General features: G+C 44.3%; 1 protein-coding gene across 1 annotated transcript in view; it reads left to right on the forward strand.

Annotated features, from left to right (window-relative positions):
* The window catches only part of LOC126253602 (cuticle protein 16.5-like), a 231402-nt gene extending 223695 nt beyond the window's left edge, over nucleotides 1-7707 (forward strand). The window contains exon 3 of the mRNA XM_049955051.1: nucleotides 7377-7707. Within this exon, the coding sequence (XP_049811008.1) occupies nucleotides 7377-7622 (246 nt within the window). The 3' untranslated portion in view covers nucleotides 7623-7707. The remainder of the gene's footprint in view (nucleotides 1-7376) is intronic.
* The last annotated feature ends 9386 nt before the right edge of the window (nucleotides 7708-17093 follow it).

The raw sequence follows: 17093 nt of genomic DNA on the forward strand, positions 1-17093 counted from the left end.
ATGCCCTGTGAGCGACGGCATTCAGGCAGTCGTGGACTCGCTGTCGGACGTGAAGGTCATGTTAAATGTGTCCGAAAAAATTATCTGTAAGATGAAGAAATGACTGTTAAAGCGCGCTCGGTTTATATCGCCATGCTAGCAGATGCACTTACGGACATTTCGGTGAAGTTTGGAGAGGTTTTGGAATGTTGGTTGCAGAATAAACCACGTGTGAAACTATCGGCCTTGGTGAGTATTTGCGTGGCGTGCTCCGTATGCATGTACAGCACATTTTGGAGAATATCTTCTTTCGAAGAATCCACTGAAAAGGACCGAATGTGAACTCGTTTTGTAACAATGTGTTGCCTGTGTAAATCTCGTAAGATTTAGTTTTGGACTTAGCACATTTCTAGCTGTCTTACGTGTGGTATAAGCTGCACGAAATAGTAGTAGACGTACTACCAACGTAAATGTGGGCTTGGTGATACAATAAATGAAAATGACCGTAATGAAACATCAGTATCACATTGGGTCCATATTTATCTTGTGGTCGAACACCCCCAAAAAGGCTGTTCATGAAAGGCAGCACAACAGGTCGAATGACCGGACTGACGTACAAATTATCAGTCCGGGTGGGATAACAACGGTGGTGCTCCTGCTGACGAACGAAATCGCAACCCAGACCATAGCTTGATGTGTGGGTAAATTGTGCCTTGGCACAGAGAAGCTGGCTGCAGGCGCACACCTGTTCTCCTCCTAACCAACACACGGTCATCGCTGGCACAGAGGCAGAAAGACCTTTCATCAGAAAACGCAACAGACCTCCTCCCTGCCCTCTAATGAGCTCTCGTTTGACCCCACTGAAGTCGTAAATGGCGGTGGTTTGTGGCCAGTGGAATGCACGCTACAGTGCGTCTGGCTCTGAGCTGTCCTTTCGTATTATTCCGCTATGTGTATATGTATCCTTGTGTATTTGTCTTTTTCCGGTCTTTATGTGTTTAGCTAATAAGATTTATGTCGTAGAACTTTTCTAGTACTAAGCTACATTCACTATGCTGAGGAATACTGTTATCCTCAAACGTAATTTGCATTTATAATATGTCATTTTCTTTGTAAAGATGTTTACACATTGTTAATTCTGTTGTGTTTCAATTCTCATGTGTGAAATTAAGGTTTTGAAAACTATTCTCATTATTTTATTTATTTATTTATGTCATAATTCCTGTAACACTGATGTATATGTCTATTTCTATTCTTTTGTAAAGCCTGTATTACTACAAATGTTATCTGTACTCTTATGTTCTTTAATGATGTATTTTGTACCTTTGTAATTGTATTCTTATGTTGTAAATTTATAATTGTATAGACACCAGTTCTTCAAAATAAGTTACATTTCACTGCACACGTTTCTGTTGGTCATAGTAATGCACAATATGTGAGAAATTTAGACTGTTAGTGTTTGCACGTGTGTTAATAATTCAGCAAGGGACGGGATAACAGCATTGCTGGTTCTAAGGACATTTCAAAAAAAATTTTTGTGAGTGCACAAGTGGTGGTTCATTGACTTGCTATATTGTCCACAAGACTCTTAGATGGTGATTGTGCACCTGCACAATCGCAACTTATGGCTGCTAGCCATCTCTACAAGGACTACAGTGGGTCTACACCTTTGATGACTCACCAATACCATTATTTCTACAGGGACTGCAGTGGGTCTGCACCTCTGGTGGCCCACCAATACCGTAATCTCTACCAGGACTACAGTGGGTTTGCTCTGTGATGATCTACCTACCAATATTCTTCAAACCTTCGACTGACTCTGCGGTGGGTTTGCTCTGTTGTGGCCCATTATCTGTCTCCATGTCAGCACTGTCTTTCTGTTGGAAGGACAACACTACTTCTTCAAGACTGCATAGAAATCTACTACTTCCTTGTGCAATTTCTTTTACTGCTCAGATTTTGAGAAAGAAGAACACTGCAATTTTACTGTGATGAATGATCAGGACTGTCTTTATGGACTGTGAGAAAAGTTTAGCTTTTGACCAACATTGTATCGATAAGTGTGTGCATTTGATTTCTTTGTTATGGTAATTATGAAAAATTTTTTCAAATCTGTATTGGCCACTGCCCAAAACAAATTGTAAAATTTTTTGGTGGGGATCATGGGGGCTATGTAAGTAGGCTGTTTAGGTTCTTTTATTGGTAACGCCACGTAGCGCTCTGTATGAAAATCACTGGCTGTGCTGTGTGCAGTCTGTGGCTAGTTTGCATTGTTGTCTGCCATTGTAGTGTTGGGCAGTTGGCTGTTAACAGCGCGTAGCGTTGCGCAGTTTGAGGCGAGCCGCCAGCAGTGGTGGATGTGAAGAAGTGAGATGGCCGATTTTTGAGAATGGATAATCTGGAGGTGTGTCCATCAGAAACAGTACATTTGTACGAATGGATGTCATGAACTGCTATATATATTATGACTATTAAGGTAAATACATTGTTTGTTCACTATTAAAATCTTTCATTTGCTAACTATGCCTATCAGTAGTTAGTGCCTTTCGTAGTTTGAATCTTTTATTTAGCTGGCAGTAGTAGCGCTCGCTGTATTGCAGTAGTTCGAGTAACGAAGATTCTTGTGAGGTAAGTGATTTGTGAAACGTATAGGTTAATGTTAGTCAGGGCCATTCTGTTGTAGGGATTTTTGAAAGTCAGATTGCGTTGCGCTAAAAATATTGTGTGTCAGTTTAAGGACAGTTATGTATAATTTTTCAAAGGGGACGTTTCAAGATTGCTGCTGCAGTTGCTGTGCGATGCCCCAAGAGCCATACGCAAAACACTTGTTGGTCTTCCCTCTCGTGCCACGTGGTCGTCCGGAGCCCGGCCTTCTTGCGACCGTACCTTCTCATCGCCACCGCTACCATAGCCATGTGCAGTTGCTACATGTCTACGAGGTCTTTCTGCAATAGCCCACAAGGAACATACAGCATATTTTAGCGCTAATACACGACTTCGCTCATACTCAGTGAGGTTTTCATAAAGGCATCTTTGTAACCTTAAAAGCATTCTTGACAGTCATCAACTCATAACATGCAATCTCTAAGACGACTGTTACGGCGTGTAGTGAAGGCAAACGTGATTCGCATCATCTTTGTGGTGCTACTAGTGCCAGTCTTATGCGACTGGTGCGAAATTTGATTAGATTACAACTTTCGGATGTACAAACACGCCTACCAAATTCAGGCTGTGTCGCACAACTTCTGCTTGGTGTTGCGACCTTTTTCCCGTCAGCGTTTAGGTTTAAATGTCGACCTGCTCGTTCAGCAGAACAGGCAGCATATTAGTTTGTGGGTTACTCGGGTAAACCAGACGCGCGTCGAATCTGCACGGGAGATTAAAGAGTGTGGGTTTTGCAACAGCCAGCCCTTGCGCCGTTCTTAGGTGGTAAAATACGATCACACACTAATGAAACCAACACAGTCTTGAGACTGGTCGCGGACACGACTTCTCTCCGTTATGTAACAGACGATTGCGCACACAGCAAATGCATCCTGCAACAGGTCGAAATACAGTTTCCAAAATTTGAGTAGAGATGAGCCTGTACTAGATTGGGTAAACGCTAGCGAAAATAAGAATAATTTGGAGGGTAATTTTCTTACATACAAGAGGCCGTATTCAACTTTAATTAATAGCTTCAAAAAATAACATCACATAATTGTTTGCAGGTTGATGCCAGCATTCCATGTAAAGAATGAAACCCGCTCGCTGCAGTATCACAGTAAGCAGTAGGGTGAGCAAAAAGAAAATGACTCAACACAAGTCGACTTTATAAATACACTCCTGGAAATTGAAATAAGAACACCGTGAATTCATTGTCCCAGGAAGGGGAAACTTTATTGACACATTCCTGGGGTCAGATACATCACATGATCACACTGACAGAACCACAGGCACATAGACACAGGCAACAGAGCATGCACAATGTCGGCACTAGTACAGTGTATATCCACCTTTCGCAGCAATGCACGCTGCTATTCTCCCATGGAGACGATCGTAGAGATGCTGGATGTAGTCCTGTGGAACGGCTTGCCATGCCATTTCCACCTGGCGCCTCAGTTGGACCAGCGTTCGTGCTGGACGTGCAGACCGCGTGAGACGACGCTTCATCCAGTCCCAAACATGCTCAATGGGGGACAGATCCGGAGATCTTGCTGGCCAGGGTAGTTGACTTACACCTTCTAGAGTACGTTGGGTGGCACGGGATACATGCGGACGTGCATTGTCCTGTTGGAACAGCAAGGTCCCTTGCCGGTCTAGGAATGGTAGAACGATGGGTTCGATGACGGTTTGGATGTACCGTGCACTATTCAGTGTCCCCTCGACGATCACCAGTGGTGTACGGCCAGTGTAGGAGATCGCTCCCCACACCATGATGCCGGGTGTTGGCCCTGTGTGCCTCGGTCGTATGCAGTCCTGATTGTGGCGCTCACCTGCACGGCGCCAAACACGCATACGACCATCATTGGCACCAAGGCAGAAGCGACTCTCATCGCTGAAGACGACACGTCTCCATTCATCCCTCCATTCACGCCTGTCGCGACACCACTGGAGGCGGGCTGCACGATGTTGGGGCGTGAGCGGAAGACGGCCTAACGGTGTGCGGGACCGTAGCCCAGCTTCATGGAGACGGTTGCGAATGGTCCTCGCCGATACCCCAGGAGCAACAGTGTCCCTAATTTGCTGGGAAGTGGCGGTGCGGTCCCCTACGGCACTGCGTAGGATCCTACGGTCTTGGCGTGCATCCGTGCGTCGCTGCGGTCCGGTCCCAGGTCGACGGCACGTGCACCTTCCGGCGACCACTGGCGACAACATCGATGTACTGTGGAGACCTCACGCCCCACGTGTTGAGCAATTCGGCGGTACGTCCACCCGGCCTCCCGCATGCCCACTATAGGCCCTCGCTCAAAGTCCGTCAACAGCACATACGGTTCACGTCCACGCTGTCGCGGCATGCTACCAGTGTTAAAGACTGCGATGGAGCTCCGTATGCCACGGCAAACTGGCTGACACTGACGGCGGCGGTGCACAAATGCTGCGCAGTTAGCGCCATTCGACGGCCAACACCGCGGTTCCTGGTGTGTCCGCTGTGCCGTGCGTGTGATCATTGCTTGTACAGCCCTCTCGGAGTGTCCGGAGCAAGTATGGTGGGTCTGACACACCGGTGTCAATGTGTTCTTTTTTCCATTTCCAGGAGTGTATGTCTTACGACTGTAGAATAGGACATGCAAGCAAACTAATAATTAATTTCATATTTTCATTTACTCGAGCAGATATTTACAGCTCTGTTACTACCCATCGTACGTATTACGCACGAGGTACTTCATTCTTAAGCAAAATTACATCATAAGAATTTGCGTAAATTATTTTGCAATGCAAAGTTAGATAATGCTGTACGTTTAGCATATGTTCGGAATCTTTCGTAGGAGACTGGCTAAGTAATTTACCATCTGTTTTTAAGCCACGTTACTTCTGTTAAATTCTGGAACTTCCGATAGCTGTCATTGCCACATTCATCAGGAAATAAAAAGAAGGTGTCCTAATTAAATACACGGAGAAGCAGTACACTGAATCATTCAGGGTTGGCTTGAAACTCAGACTCAAGAAAGTAAATCAGTCACAGTGTGGTTGATCCCTACCTAAGTCTGATAGTATCATATCGCCGTCTACGTAAGTATGGAGCCTCCAAAGCTGCCAGTCCTCTTTGAATTAACAGTCTAGTATCGTTCCTTATATTCACGCAAGTATAAATCCTTCCCCTCTATCTATAGTACAATTATTATGCCTCATTTGACTTTTAGCTTCCTACATACGTATTATTCCAGTCTATTTACATGAACTCAGATTCCTGTATTTTCGATCAGTCTCCTGCGTCCATTCTGAAACTGATACTTGACCACAGATGTCGAACTTCCTTTCTTGTACATTCAGCCATCTAGCAGACACTGGCATGAAAGTGCGAATGGTTTGTTCCATGTAAAAAAGTTTACTGTCTGAGAAAAAGTTCTGTAAAAATGTGACAATACTCTGTCTCAACAAGACGTAAGCTCCTGAATCTTTGGAGCTTCCGGGAGCACCGTTCTCAATCCATACCTCTCGAAAATGCATCCTAACATACAAGTCACCACTGCACAACTTTTGTGAGAAAAATGCTGGTAGCTAGAATCTTCTGTTGTCAGAAAGCTTCCTTTGACGCTGCAGCAGAAACATTTCCAATACATTTCTTACTAAACAAGCGGATAAAAAGTATTTCCACTTGGGTATCTAATGATGTAGTCTTTCTTCTACTCAGTTAACAAATCGCAAAACGTATCCCTCCATCTCAATGTAAAATTTAATCTGAGGTTACACATAACGCCTGCTGTGCCATTTCACCAGCAGGTCTTATATGCCGATTAGAAAACGAAATCTTTCCTTGTACGCACTAGTAGATCGTTATCTGTAATAACTCATAATCTGCAGTGAAATCGAAGAATACTTTTACGTAATTTTTATTACTTCTCTATCCTTTTTCACCTTTTGAGTTTTGTCTTTCTGTTCAAAACAAGTTGCGTATTTACGATTTGATGGGCTCTAATGTAAAGTAGTAATAGCACAATATCATTTATAGCCATTATCATTTCGATGTGGACAAGTTATGCCATTCGGATATAAAGGAAGGCGTTTAGGACCAATTTTATATATGGCAAGAGCTCCTAGGGCCACCAAATCTACAAAACCAAAGAAATAATGAACTGGAAAAACATCATGTTTTAAAGATATGAAATAACTGTCTATGCTATAGGTTACCCAGGTTCCCAGATACACCTTGCAGATGACTTGCTTAAGCGCGTTTGTCTTTACCACAATATTTAAGTCGGTGAGGGAAACCGAGCAGATCTGGCGGTCACCAGACAACGCCCATCATACGGCTTTAGGCAAGGCCGCTACTTTCACGTCAGGTGACGCATGCCGGTCTGGCTGTGTATATAAACCCGCGAGGTGCACTGCATCGGCACATTTCAGCAGCAGCAGCAGCAGCAACTCTTCCAGCTATGAACACCCTGGTATGTTCAACTCCTGACGTACTGTACTTCACTCCACTTGATTACTGTAACGAACTAGGAGCTTGTCTGTATACGATTTATGTGATGCGATGTTAATCTAATTGTAATTTTTCGTTACTCGTTGAACATCAGATCGTCCTGAGCGCCGTCTTGGCCGTCGCCGTGGCTAAGCCCGGCTACCTGGGTGGCGCCCCCGCCGCAGTCGTCGCCCCCGCCGCGTACGCTGCCCCCGCTGTCGCTGCCGCCCCCGTGCACGCCGGCTACGCAGCCTACGGCCCCGCCCCCGTCGCCGTGCGCTCCGACGGCTACCTGCTGGACACCCCTGCCGTCGCCGCCACCAGGGCCGCCCACCTGACCGCCGTCGCCCAGACTCAGGCCCGCGATGCCGTCATCAACGGCGCCGCCCTCGCCTACGCTGCCCGCGCTTACGCCGCCCCCGCCGTGGCGTACGCCGCCCCCGCTCACGTCGCCTATGCCGCCCCCGCCGCCTACGCTGCCCCTGGTGCTCTCGCCGCCGCCGCCCATCTCCATGCTAAAGCTGCTCTGCTGGGCTGAAATGTCCTTCCACTATGCTCTGTGCCAGTTCCTATGTAGTCCCTGTATGAAAATTTACCTAAAAATAATAAAATATTTAAACTAATTTTTTATTTACTTTTTCTTGATTCATACATAGAACTTATACTCAGTAAGTTATTTCTCCGTGAATATTACAACAGTGAACAGATACGTTACTATTCCTCCAGCGTACGGGTTTCATGAAACGTAACAATTTCACGCGAAACATATCTCCAAATACAGGGCGCTTCAGGCGCACTAGTAAATATTTTTCACATTAGATGTTGTAACGTCCCCTTAGAAAAATTTTATAAATGACAGTGCTGGAAAACCTCTACGTTATTTGATTTTCAAACAGGTGAGCTAACGTACTCAGACATTTCTCTCTTTACTTATTCTGATCATCACTAAACTGACACACAATACTGTTTTTAGCGCAACGCAATCTGACTTTCAATAATCCCTACAAAAGAATGGCCCTGACTAACAATAACCTATACCTTTCATGAATCACTTACCTCACAAAAATCTTCGTTAATCAAAGTACTGCAATACAGCGTGCCCCAATACTGCCAGCTGAATAAAAGATTCTAACTACTGTAGGCACTAACTACTGATAGGCATAGTTAACAAAATGAAAGATTTTGATGCAGAACAACCAATGTATTTACCTTAATAGTGTTCAAAAGTCATCATATATATATCAGTTCATGACATCCAATATTACAAATTTACTCTTTCTGATGGACACACGTCCACACAGTCCGCTCTCAAAATTCTGCCATCTCTCTCCCCACATCCACCACTGCTGGCGGCTCACCTCCAACTGCGCAACGCTACGTGCTGTTCATATCCAACTGCCCAACAGTACAATAGCAAATATTCCAACAATGCAAACCAGCCACAGATTGCACACAGCACAGTCAGTGATTTTCTTACAGAGCGCTACGTGGCATTTCCAACATAAAAACCTAAACAGCCTACTTACATAGCAAACAGCTTACTTACAATGTGTAATATTCTTATTGGTTACATGGTTAAGCTGGTTACAGACATAACTTCCCATTTTGTCAGGTTTTGCTCCTGCTGTTATGGGTTTACATATCAACTGTCATATTTGTTTTGAAGTTCAAGTTTTGTTGTTGTTCTTGAGTTCATATAATGTGTAACTGCTGTAATTGTAGATGATTCTATTGGCGGCTGAGAACGGTGTACTGAACAACATTACCTTAGTGTTTATGTCATTTGCAGTTACAGTGTTAAACGTCGTTATGTTTTAGGTCGGTTAGAAGCTCCAACCATGTGTGGCAAGAGCCAGTCATTAATTTTTATTTTCCCCTAAGCGACAGATGTTGAATGTGAACGCGTGGACGAAAAACGTTAGTATATACCGATATGCATAGTCCACTTTGCGGTGCAATTACGCCCTTGCAGAAAACATCAGCCGGCCGAAGTGGCCGTGCGGTTAAAGGCGCTGCAGTCTGGAACCGCAAGACCGCTACGGTCGCAGGTTCGAATCCTGCCTCGGGCATGGATGTTTGTGATGTCCTTAGGTTAGTTAGGTTTAACTAGTTCTAAGTTCTAGGGGACTAATGACCTCAGCAGTTGAGTCCCATAGTGCTCAGAGCCATTTGAACCATTTTTAGAAAACATCAGGTCGTAAACTTTGTGACATGTGTGTGGGAACCAACGCACTCATGTGTGTCCATATTATGGTACCACATATGAAAGTATCTGCCCTTATACGCCTTACACCCTCTAGAATCGAATTTTTCAAATGTAATTCTGGCTGCGAATTTTTGGGTAATTCTGCTGTATGGCATAAGCATGCAACACCTAGTTACAAATAGAGTGAATACAGATGTGGTATTTGTGAAGGGTTTTGCAATGGAAACGCTGCTGCTACTTGTAGAAAATACGATGGATTGTTGCGGAGTACCAGGTTCGAGAGTGTTTACTAGAGTTCTCATTAAACCGCGTGAGACTGGTTCAGTGCCCAGGAACCATATCTCATCTGAACGTGCATACGAACGGGGTGTGGATGTAGTGGCAGACATCATTCAGTTGGTAGTAGTCCTTCAACAAGCACACGCAGAATTTCTACCCATGTGGGTGTTCCACATACAAGAATGAGGGAGACATTTCGTACGTAAGGCCCCTATCATACACACAGGATCCAGCACCTTGAAGAAGGGGATGAAGGTAGACGATTCGTATTTTGTTATTGGTTAATTACGAATTACCGAGTTACTCTATACGGTTTACTGAAGAAGAAACTTTCACTCTGGTCGTTATCAATAACAATCCCAGTTATCATCGCTGGTTCAGTGAAAATCCACATGCCTTCTTGGGGACACATTTACAGAATTGCTTCTCTGTATATGTGTGGTGCGGTATGAGAGGAAGCTATTTGGAGCTGTGTGTTACCCCATCGTTTCACAGGCCGCGTTTTTGAAAACGATCTTCCAACATTATTGGAAGAAGTTCATTTGACTGCAAGGATGGATAAACTGTTCACCGTATCTATACTCTGCGAACCACTCTAAAAACTATGGTAGAGGGCACATTCCACTGCACCATTCACGTATGGAGCACTGTAAAAAAGTGTATTTAAATGCTGCATAGCGTGCTATAATTAACCTAATCCTGTCCTCATCATACCTATGGGAGCGATATGTAAGTGGTTGTAGTATATTCTTAGAGTCATCGTTCAATGGCGGTTCTTGAAGCTTTGTCAGTAGACTCTCTCGGGGTATGCTCCGTCCATCTTCAGAAGTCTGCGAGTACAGTTATTTCTGCATCTCAACGACATTCTCCCATGGATCAAACAAAAAGAAGACCATTCGTGCTATCGCTCTATATATACATTCAATATCCCCTGCAAGTCCTGTATGGCACGGTTCCCATCCTTTCGGGCAATATTCTATGATGGTGAAACGCCCGCTAAACCCTCTGGGTAGAACAAGTAAGAGGATTGTGGAAAGGGCCAAGGGCTGAGGTCAGTTTCTGCTTCTAATTGTCATTTATTAAATTTAATAACCTTTACAACCAAAACGGCACATATCCGAATCTTTACCGAATGAAACTCTTTCACGGCTGAAGGCCTCCAACAAGACACCTGAACAAGATAAAAATCCAGTTAAGATAGCAATAAAATAATTCAAAAAACAATATACGCAAAGTGCAATAAAATGGCTGAGGGCCACAATTAAATTTCCAAATTTTAGAATATATTACCATAGACCTTTAGAAAGCTGAAGGCCGGCATCTTTAACAACAAGAAATCTTAAAAATCAACAAGATAAAAATCCAATTACAGAGCCTCCACCACTTTGAACACTCCTGTGCTGACCTGCAGGGTCCATGGATTCATGAGTTTGTCTCCATACCCGTATACGTCCTTCCATTCGATATTATTTGAAACCGCTTCCCGAGCACGGAGTTCCGGTTTCGGTTCCCGGCGGGGTCAGAATTTTCACCTGTCTCGAGCTGACGGGGTGTTTGTGTAGTTCTCATCATTTCATCATTCATGAAAATGGTTGACTGGACTGAGCAACGATTGGGAATTTATACTGGCGCTGATAACCGCGCTGTTGAGCCTCCCACAAAACAAACATCATCATCATCATTATCAATTTCAAACGAGATTAGTCCTACCAGGCAACATGTTTCCGGTCATCAGCAGTCCAATGTCGGTGTTGACGGGCTCAGGTGAGGCGTAAAGCTTTGTGTCGTGCAGTCATCAAGGATACACGAGTGGGCCTTTGGCTCCGAAAGCCCATATCGATGATGTTTCATTGAATGGTTCGCACGCTGACATTTGTTGTTGGCTCAGCAATGAAATCTGCAGAAATTTGCAGAAGGGTTGTACTTCCGTAACGTTGAACGATTCTCTTCAGTCGGCGTTGAACCCATTCTTGCAGGATCTATTTCCGGCCGCAGCGATGTCGGAGATTCGGCGTTTAACCGGAATCCTGATATTCACTGCACGCTGGCGAAATGGCCGTACGGGAAAATCCCGACTTCATCGCTACGTCCCATCGCTCGTACGCCGACTATAACACCACGTTCAAACTCACTTAAATCTTCATAACCTGTCACTGTAGCAGCAGTAACCGATCTAACAACTGTTCCAGACACTTGTTGTCTTACATAGGTGCTGCCCACCACAGCTCCGTATTCTGCCTCTTTACAAATCTCTGTATCTGAACACGCATGCCAGTACTACATTCTTTGGCACTTCATTATATCTCGATCACAGTGAAGCTATACAGTCTACGGACCAGAATGGAGAAGAAATCTTCTTTGTCCCTGATTTGGGAACCGTCACAACATTCGCCTGAAATAATCCTGGAAAAACGCGGGAAACTCTCCTCTCGATACGTTACCGTCTTATCCGTCTGAAGTGTGAAAGGAATGCGCTGGGGAGAATGTTCCTGTAGAGTTGTGTGGAGTTAAGGACAGCAACTGCTATTGACATGGAAGTGGGCAGTGATGTGGAGTTCCTGGATACGTCACTTGGTCCACTTTCCGGGACAGAGCAAGGTCTCCAGACCGGTGGGCAGGGCAACTGCGGCACAGATCGCCGATTCTGCGACGCCCAGGGTCGCGGGAAGCCGGTAGCGGTAGCCGCAGACTATGGCTGTGGCGGGCCGGCTGCATCCGCCGTGCTCACTACGATGACACAGGCTGCATGTGGTCGGGAATTTCAGTCTGATGTTGCGAGTCGGAGGCGTCTGCCTCTGATAGCAGTTATACTATGTGATTCAGTAAGAGCGTGCAAAACTGTAACAGGACACAGAGAATGACCCACTAAACAATTTGAGGTAGGGTACCTGGGGACAGAGAAGCCAGCTAAAGGAGATATGAAAGTAAATTTGTCTACCTCTTGCCGGCCACTGTGGCCGAGCGGTTGTAGGCGCTTTAGTCCGGAACCGTGCGGCTGTTACGGTAGCCGGCCGATGTGGGCGAGCGGTTCTAGGCGCTTCAGTCTGGAACCGCGCGACCGCTACGGTCGCAGGTTCGAATCCTGCCTCGGGCATGGATTTGTGTGATGCCCTTAGGTTAGTTAGGTTTAAATAGTTCTAAGTTATAGGGGGTGGATGACCTCAGATGTTAAGTCCCATAGTGCTCAGAGCCATTTGAACCACTTGTCTACCTCTTTGACAAGAATTACTGTTTTCCAGCTTATTTACAGCTAACATGCGTAGAAGTTTACTTGTAGTGATTATTTACATGTACAGTCCTTATTTCCTGCAAGGAAACAGGGCGGACGGCCCCGATTATCAGGAGGTCATGATGCGAATGTTGTCTGCTTTAGATGTCCATAAGGTAGCTCTGTTGTATCGCATTTATACTGTCCCATGACGGAACATGCCATGCCGGCCCCTGTGGCCGAGCAGTTCTCGGCGCTTCAGTCTGGCACCGCGCGACCGCTACGTCGCAGGTTTGAGTCCTGCCTGAGGCATCGATATGTGTTATGTCCTTAGGTTAGTTAAGTTTAAGTAGTTCTAAGTTCTAGGGGACTTATTACCCTGATGTTAATCCCATAGTGCTCAGAGCCAGCCAGAACATGCCACGAATCAACGACAGGTCCATTCATCACACAATTCTATTCAGAGACCTATAGTACAATACGATGGAGCCGTAGCGTTACAGTTTCGCAGAACCCACTGACATAGACCTTGTGTATGGGGAGGTACGGTGCAATGCTCTGGCTGCTGAAAGGCTGTACAGGGAACGGTTTCCTAGCAGGCATCATCCATCATGACGAGTGTTTATTTCTCTCTATCGACGAATACAGGAGACTGGTTCATTGGAAAGAAGAAACGAGGGACCTGGCAATATGAGCACCAATCGAACACCATACTTTGAAGATAAGGTGCTGGAACCGGTTGCAGTGGACCCCACTATAAGTTTCGACGTATTGCACATGAAATGGGCGCTGCACACACTAACTTGAGGCGAGTGCTCCACGGACAACAATTACATCCGTATCACCTACAACGAGTCAATGCAATGCTTGTGACTAACTTTGCACCAAGGGTCACATTGCGTCAGTGGTTGCTCTAACACTGGTTTGATAGACCAGGTTACCTCAAAATCGTGCTGTTTTTTGAAGAGGCCTCATTTGATTGTAATGGTATTTTGGACAGCAGGAATAGCCTTGTGTGGGATGAGGAAAACCCTCTAGCTGTAATACAGTCACCATCAAGTGCGTTTTGCTGTCAATATCTGGGCTGGCATTGTAGGCGACGATCTCATCTTGCCAAATATTCTACCTGGCGTTCCCAATGGCCACCTGTACTTGAGGCTCGCGCAAAGAGTTCTACCTGAGTTACTGGAAAACCTAAACTTGTCTGTTCGTGAGAGGATGCCGATAGAACATGACGGTGCAGCACCTAACTTCAGTGTGGATGTACGCCACCATCTCGGTGCTATATTTCCTGGCCGCTGGATTATAAGGGGAGGTCCTATTCCATGGCCTGCGAGGTCACCTGGCCTGAATCCCCTTTATTATTTCCTATGGGGATATTTAAGATCACTTGTGTAAGAGACCCCAGTAGATACGAACATGGAATTAGTTGCTAGAATTGCAGCTGCCTGTGATGTGATTCGAAACACACCAGGGTGGGCCAGAATCTTGTTCGCCGATGTCATATTTGCATTGACGTTGATGACCGTGAGTTTCAGAACATTTTGTAAGATACACTACAATTGGTAAGTTCATTGTGTTAATGATGGTATTTGCAGTTAACTGTAATTGATGTAATTAGAAAAGTATACAGTAGTGTGATTTTATTCCTATTATCTCTTTAAACTGACTTCTCCAGCCCCAGATTCCATACCTCAGATTGTTTACTGGAGCATCCTCTATGCCCTCTTAAACTTTTGCACACTCTTACGGAAACGCCCTGTGTGCTCCATCCACAAAGTTTACCCTGGAACTACCATGAGCGTCTTCAGAGCGGTACTGCACCGTCGATCAATGATCGCTGCCCTCTAAACATGAACGGAGCAGCTACACGCAAAATTTTGGGAACAGAATCATTTTCTAACAGTATGGTAACGACTTAACATGTTGCAAACGTCGGTTTTGTTTCCTTCAGCTCTGTATATTGTTTGTTGTCCTAATATGTACATTCCCTTGTCCTTGCTACGTAAGCAATTTCGATGCCTAATTACACTCTAGATGGCGAAGGAGATATTTTATTTGTGGATGTAGATCAAGTAAAACATTTTAGTGATGATCGCCTATTTTTCATACTAAGGAAATACTTAACGTCTCTGTTACTTTCACTTGCAGTTGTACGTTTGTTGGACTAAAAAATGTAAAGGCTATATATAGTATAGTAAATTACAAACGACAAAGGAAAAATTTTGAAGTCTGAGCCAGGTTGACAGTCATATGTAGATTGTACTCAGAGGGGAGGAAACGCTACGCTATCCAGCCCTATTCTATGTCCTGATATAACCCAGAGATATTATTTCTGTAAGATCCACTTGTCATGAAAATGCTGTGAAAACTGCTTGCGGTAACAAATGTATACAACTAATGGAAACGAAATTTTCTGGTATCTTGAGTATAAGAAAATGATTTAGTGAGCCTATAAAGCTCCGGTAACTTGATTCCGCTATACGTTCCACGCATGAAATTTGAATGTTACGTTGGAATACTTAAATTCTTGACGTTAGGAAAACGTGAACTTGATAGTGATGTTTTTCACAGTTTTCCTCCTTAAGAAGCACCAAACACCAAAATAATTTATTTGTATTCTTCGAGATGGAAACGAAGTTTGCTATTATTAATGATACATATTAAGAAACGGCCAGTCATATAAATTGGTAGTTCTCTGATCCGTAAAACTGCGGAATTTTATATTTGGGACATCAAAAAGACTGAACTTCGTAGCTATCGTTCCGTATGCTGATAAGTTTTGTCAGTGTGTCATAGGAAACTGCGCTGGCTCTTGACAGCGATTGAGGTTCTGGAAAAGATGCGAGAGCGCGTGATGCTTCGAGCTAGGCGTTTGTGGAAGTAAGAGGGGGTAGTCTTCTCATTTCCTATGTATTTCCACAATGCAACAAATTTTTGTTTTGGTGAATAAAACCGCTGAATAAATAAATAAAGTCATTAAGTGATCTAGATGGTATTATTCACAAAATATTCACAATGATAAAAACTACTACGGGAAATATACATTCCTTATTAATAAGATAACAAAATTGCCAGTAACATGTCAGGTCATTGAGCTGAAAATATTTACACAAAAATGATTCAAATTTTTACTACAAAATTGTGCCTTGAGTTAGAGCGAAAGAAATGCCGCCGAATCTCTCTAAGTACTTTTTATTTATTCATGTCTCTAGCGTTATGGAACGCACTGTAACACAATTATCAACCTGCGCTATGTAGATTAGTACATGTAGATGAGCACATGTACACATGACAAAGCACTCCGTCTTCAGGCCACGAGTGGCCTAGCGGGACCATCCGACCGTCGTGTCATCCTCAGAGGAGGATGCGGATAGGAGGGGCGTGGGGTCAGCACACCGCTTTCCCGGTCGTTATGATGGTAGTCTTGACCGAAGCCGCTACTATTCGGTCGAGTAGCTCCTCAATTGGCATCACGAGGCTGAGTGCACCCAGAAAACTGTCAACAACGCATGGCGGCTGGATGGTCACCCATCCAAGTGCCGACCACGCCCAACAGCGCTTAACTTCGGTAATCTCACCGGAACCGGGTGCACAGGACAAGGACTTAAAAATTAATGTATACGTAAAAAAGAAAACACGACCATATACTTGTAAATAGTTAAATAATTAAATTAGCTGCTACAGATTTCTGTCAGAATATATATAGTTAAGTAATTTTCTCTGTTTTGTTGTCCAGCGTATGGAGTATGGAAAGACACATCCACAACTGCATTATTGATTTTGAATAAAATGCCAGCACCAGTAGCACTTTCCTTTTTATTTTAAGAACCACGACCAGTTTGGTCCCCCGAAGTCATTATCCAGTGGTGCAGCCCGTCAGGCGTCATGAGAGAACACAGACCCACCGATCAAATAAAAGTGCAGCCGGTGTTACCATTTTATTCCAAGTTTCCTTTATGTTATAGGCCACTGATGATCCCAAACATGAATAGGAGTGACGTATTTGGTGGATGCATGTAAAGCGACTAGCGGCAAATAACGGATATTTTTTCTGTTTCTTAAATCATTCCAATACATATTTCACTATCTCTAATCGTAAACACAAAGATGTTCATTGACATCTATTAGTTAATTTACCGAAAATATCACAGCGATGAAACTAGTTTGACCGAATGGTTGCTATGCACGGTAACTAGCCACTATAATACTACAACTCAAATACATTAAACTCGCCGTCGTTATCAAAGTCACAAACAAAATATAATGAAAGTTAAGGGCATGTTGGACTGACATAAATCATCAGTGCAGTGGTG

This window comes from Schistocerca nitens, chromosome 4 (assembly GCF_023898315.1).
Source record: "Schistocerca nitens isolate TAMUIC-IGC-003100 chromosome 4, iqSchNite1.1, whole genome shotgun sequence".
In the NCBI taxonomy this organism is placed as follows: domain Eukaryota; kingdom Metazoa; phylum Arthropoda; class Insecta; order Orthoptera; family Acrididae; genus Schistocerca; species Schistocerca nitens.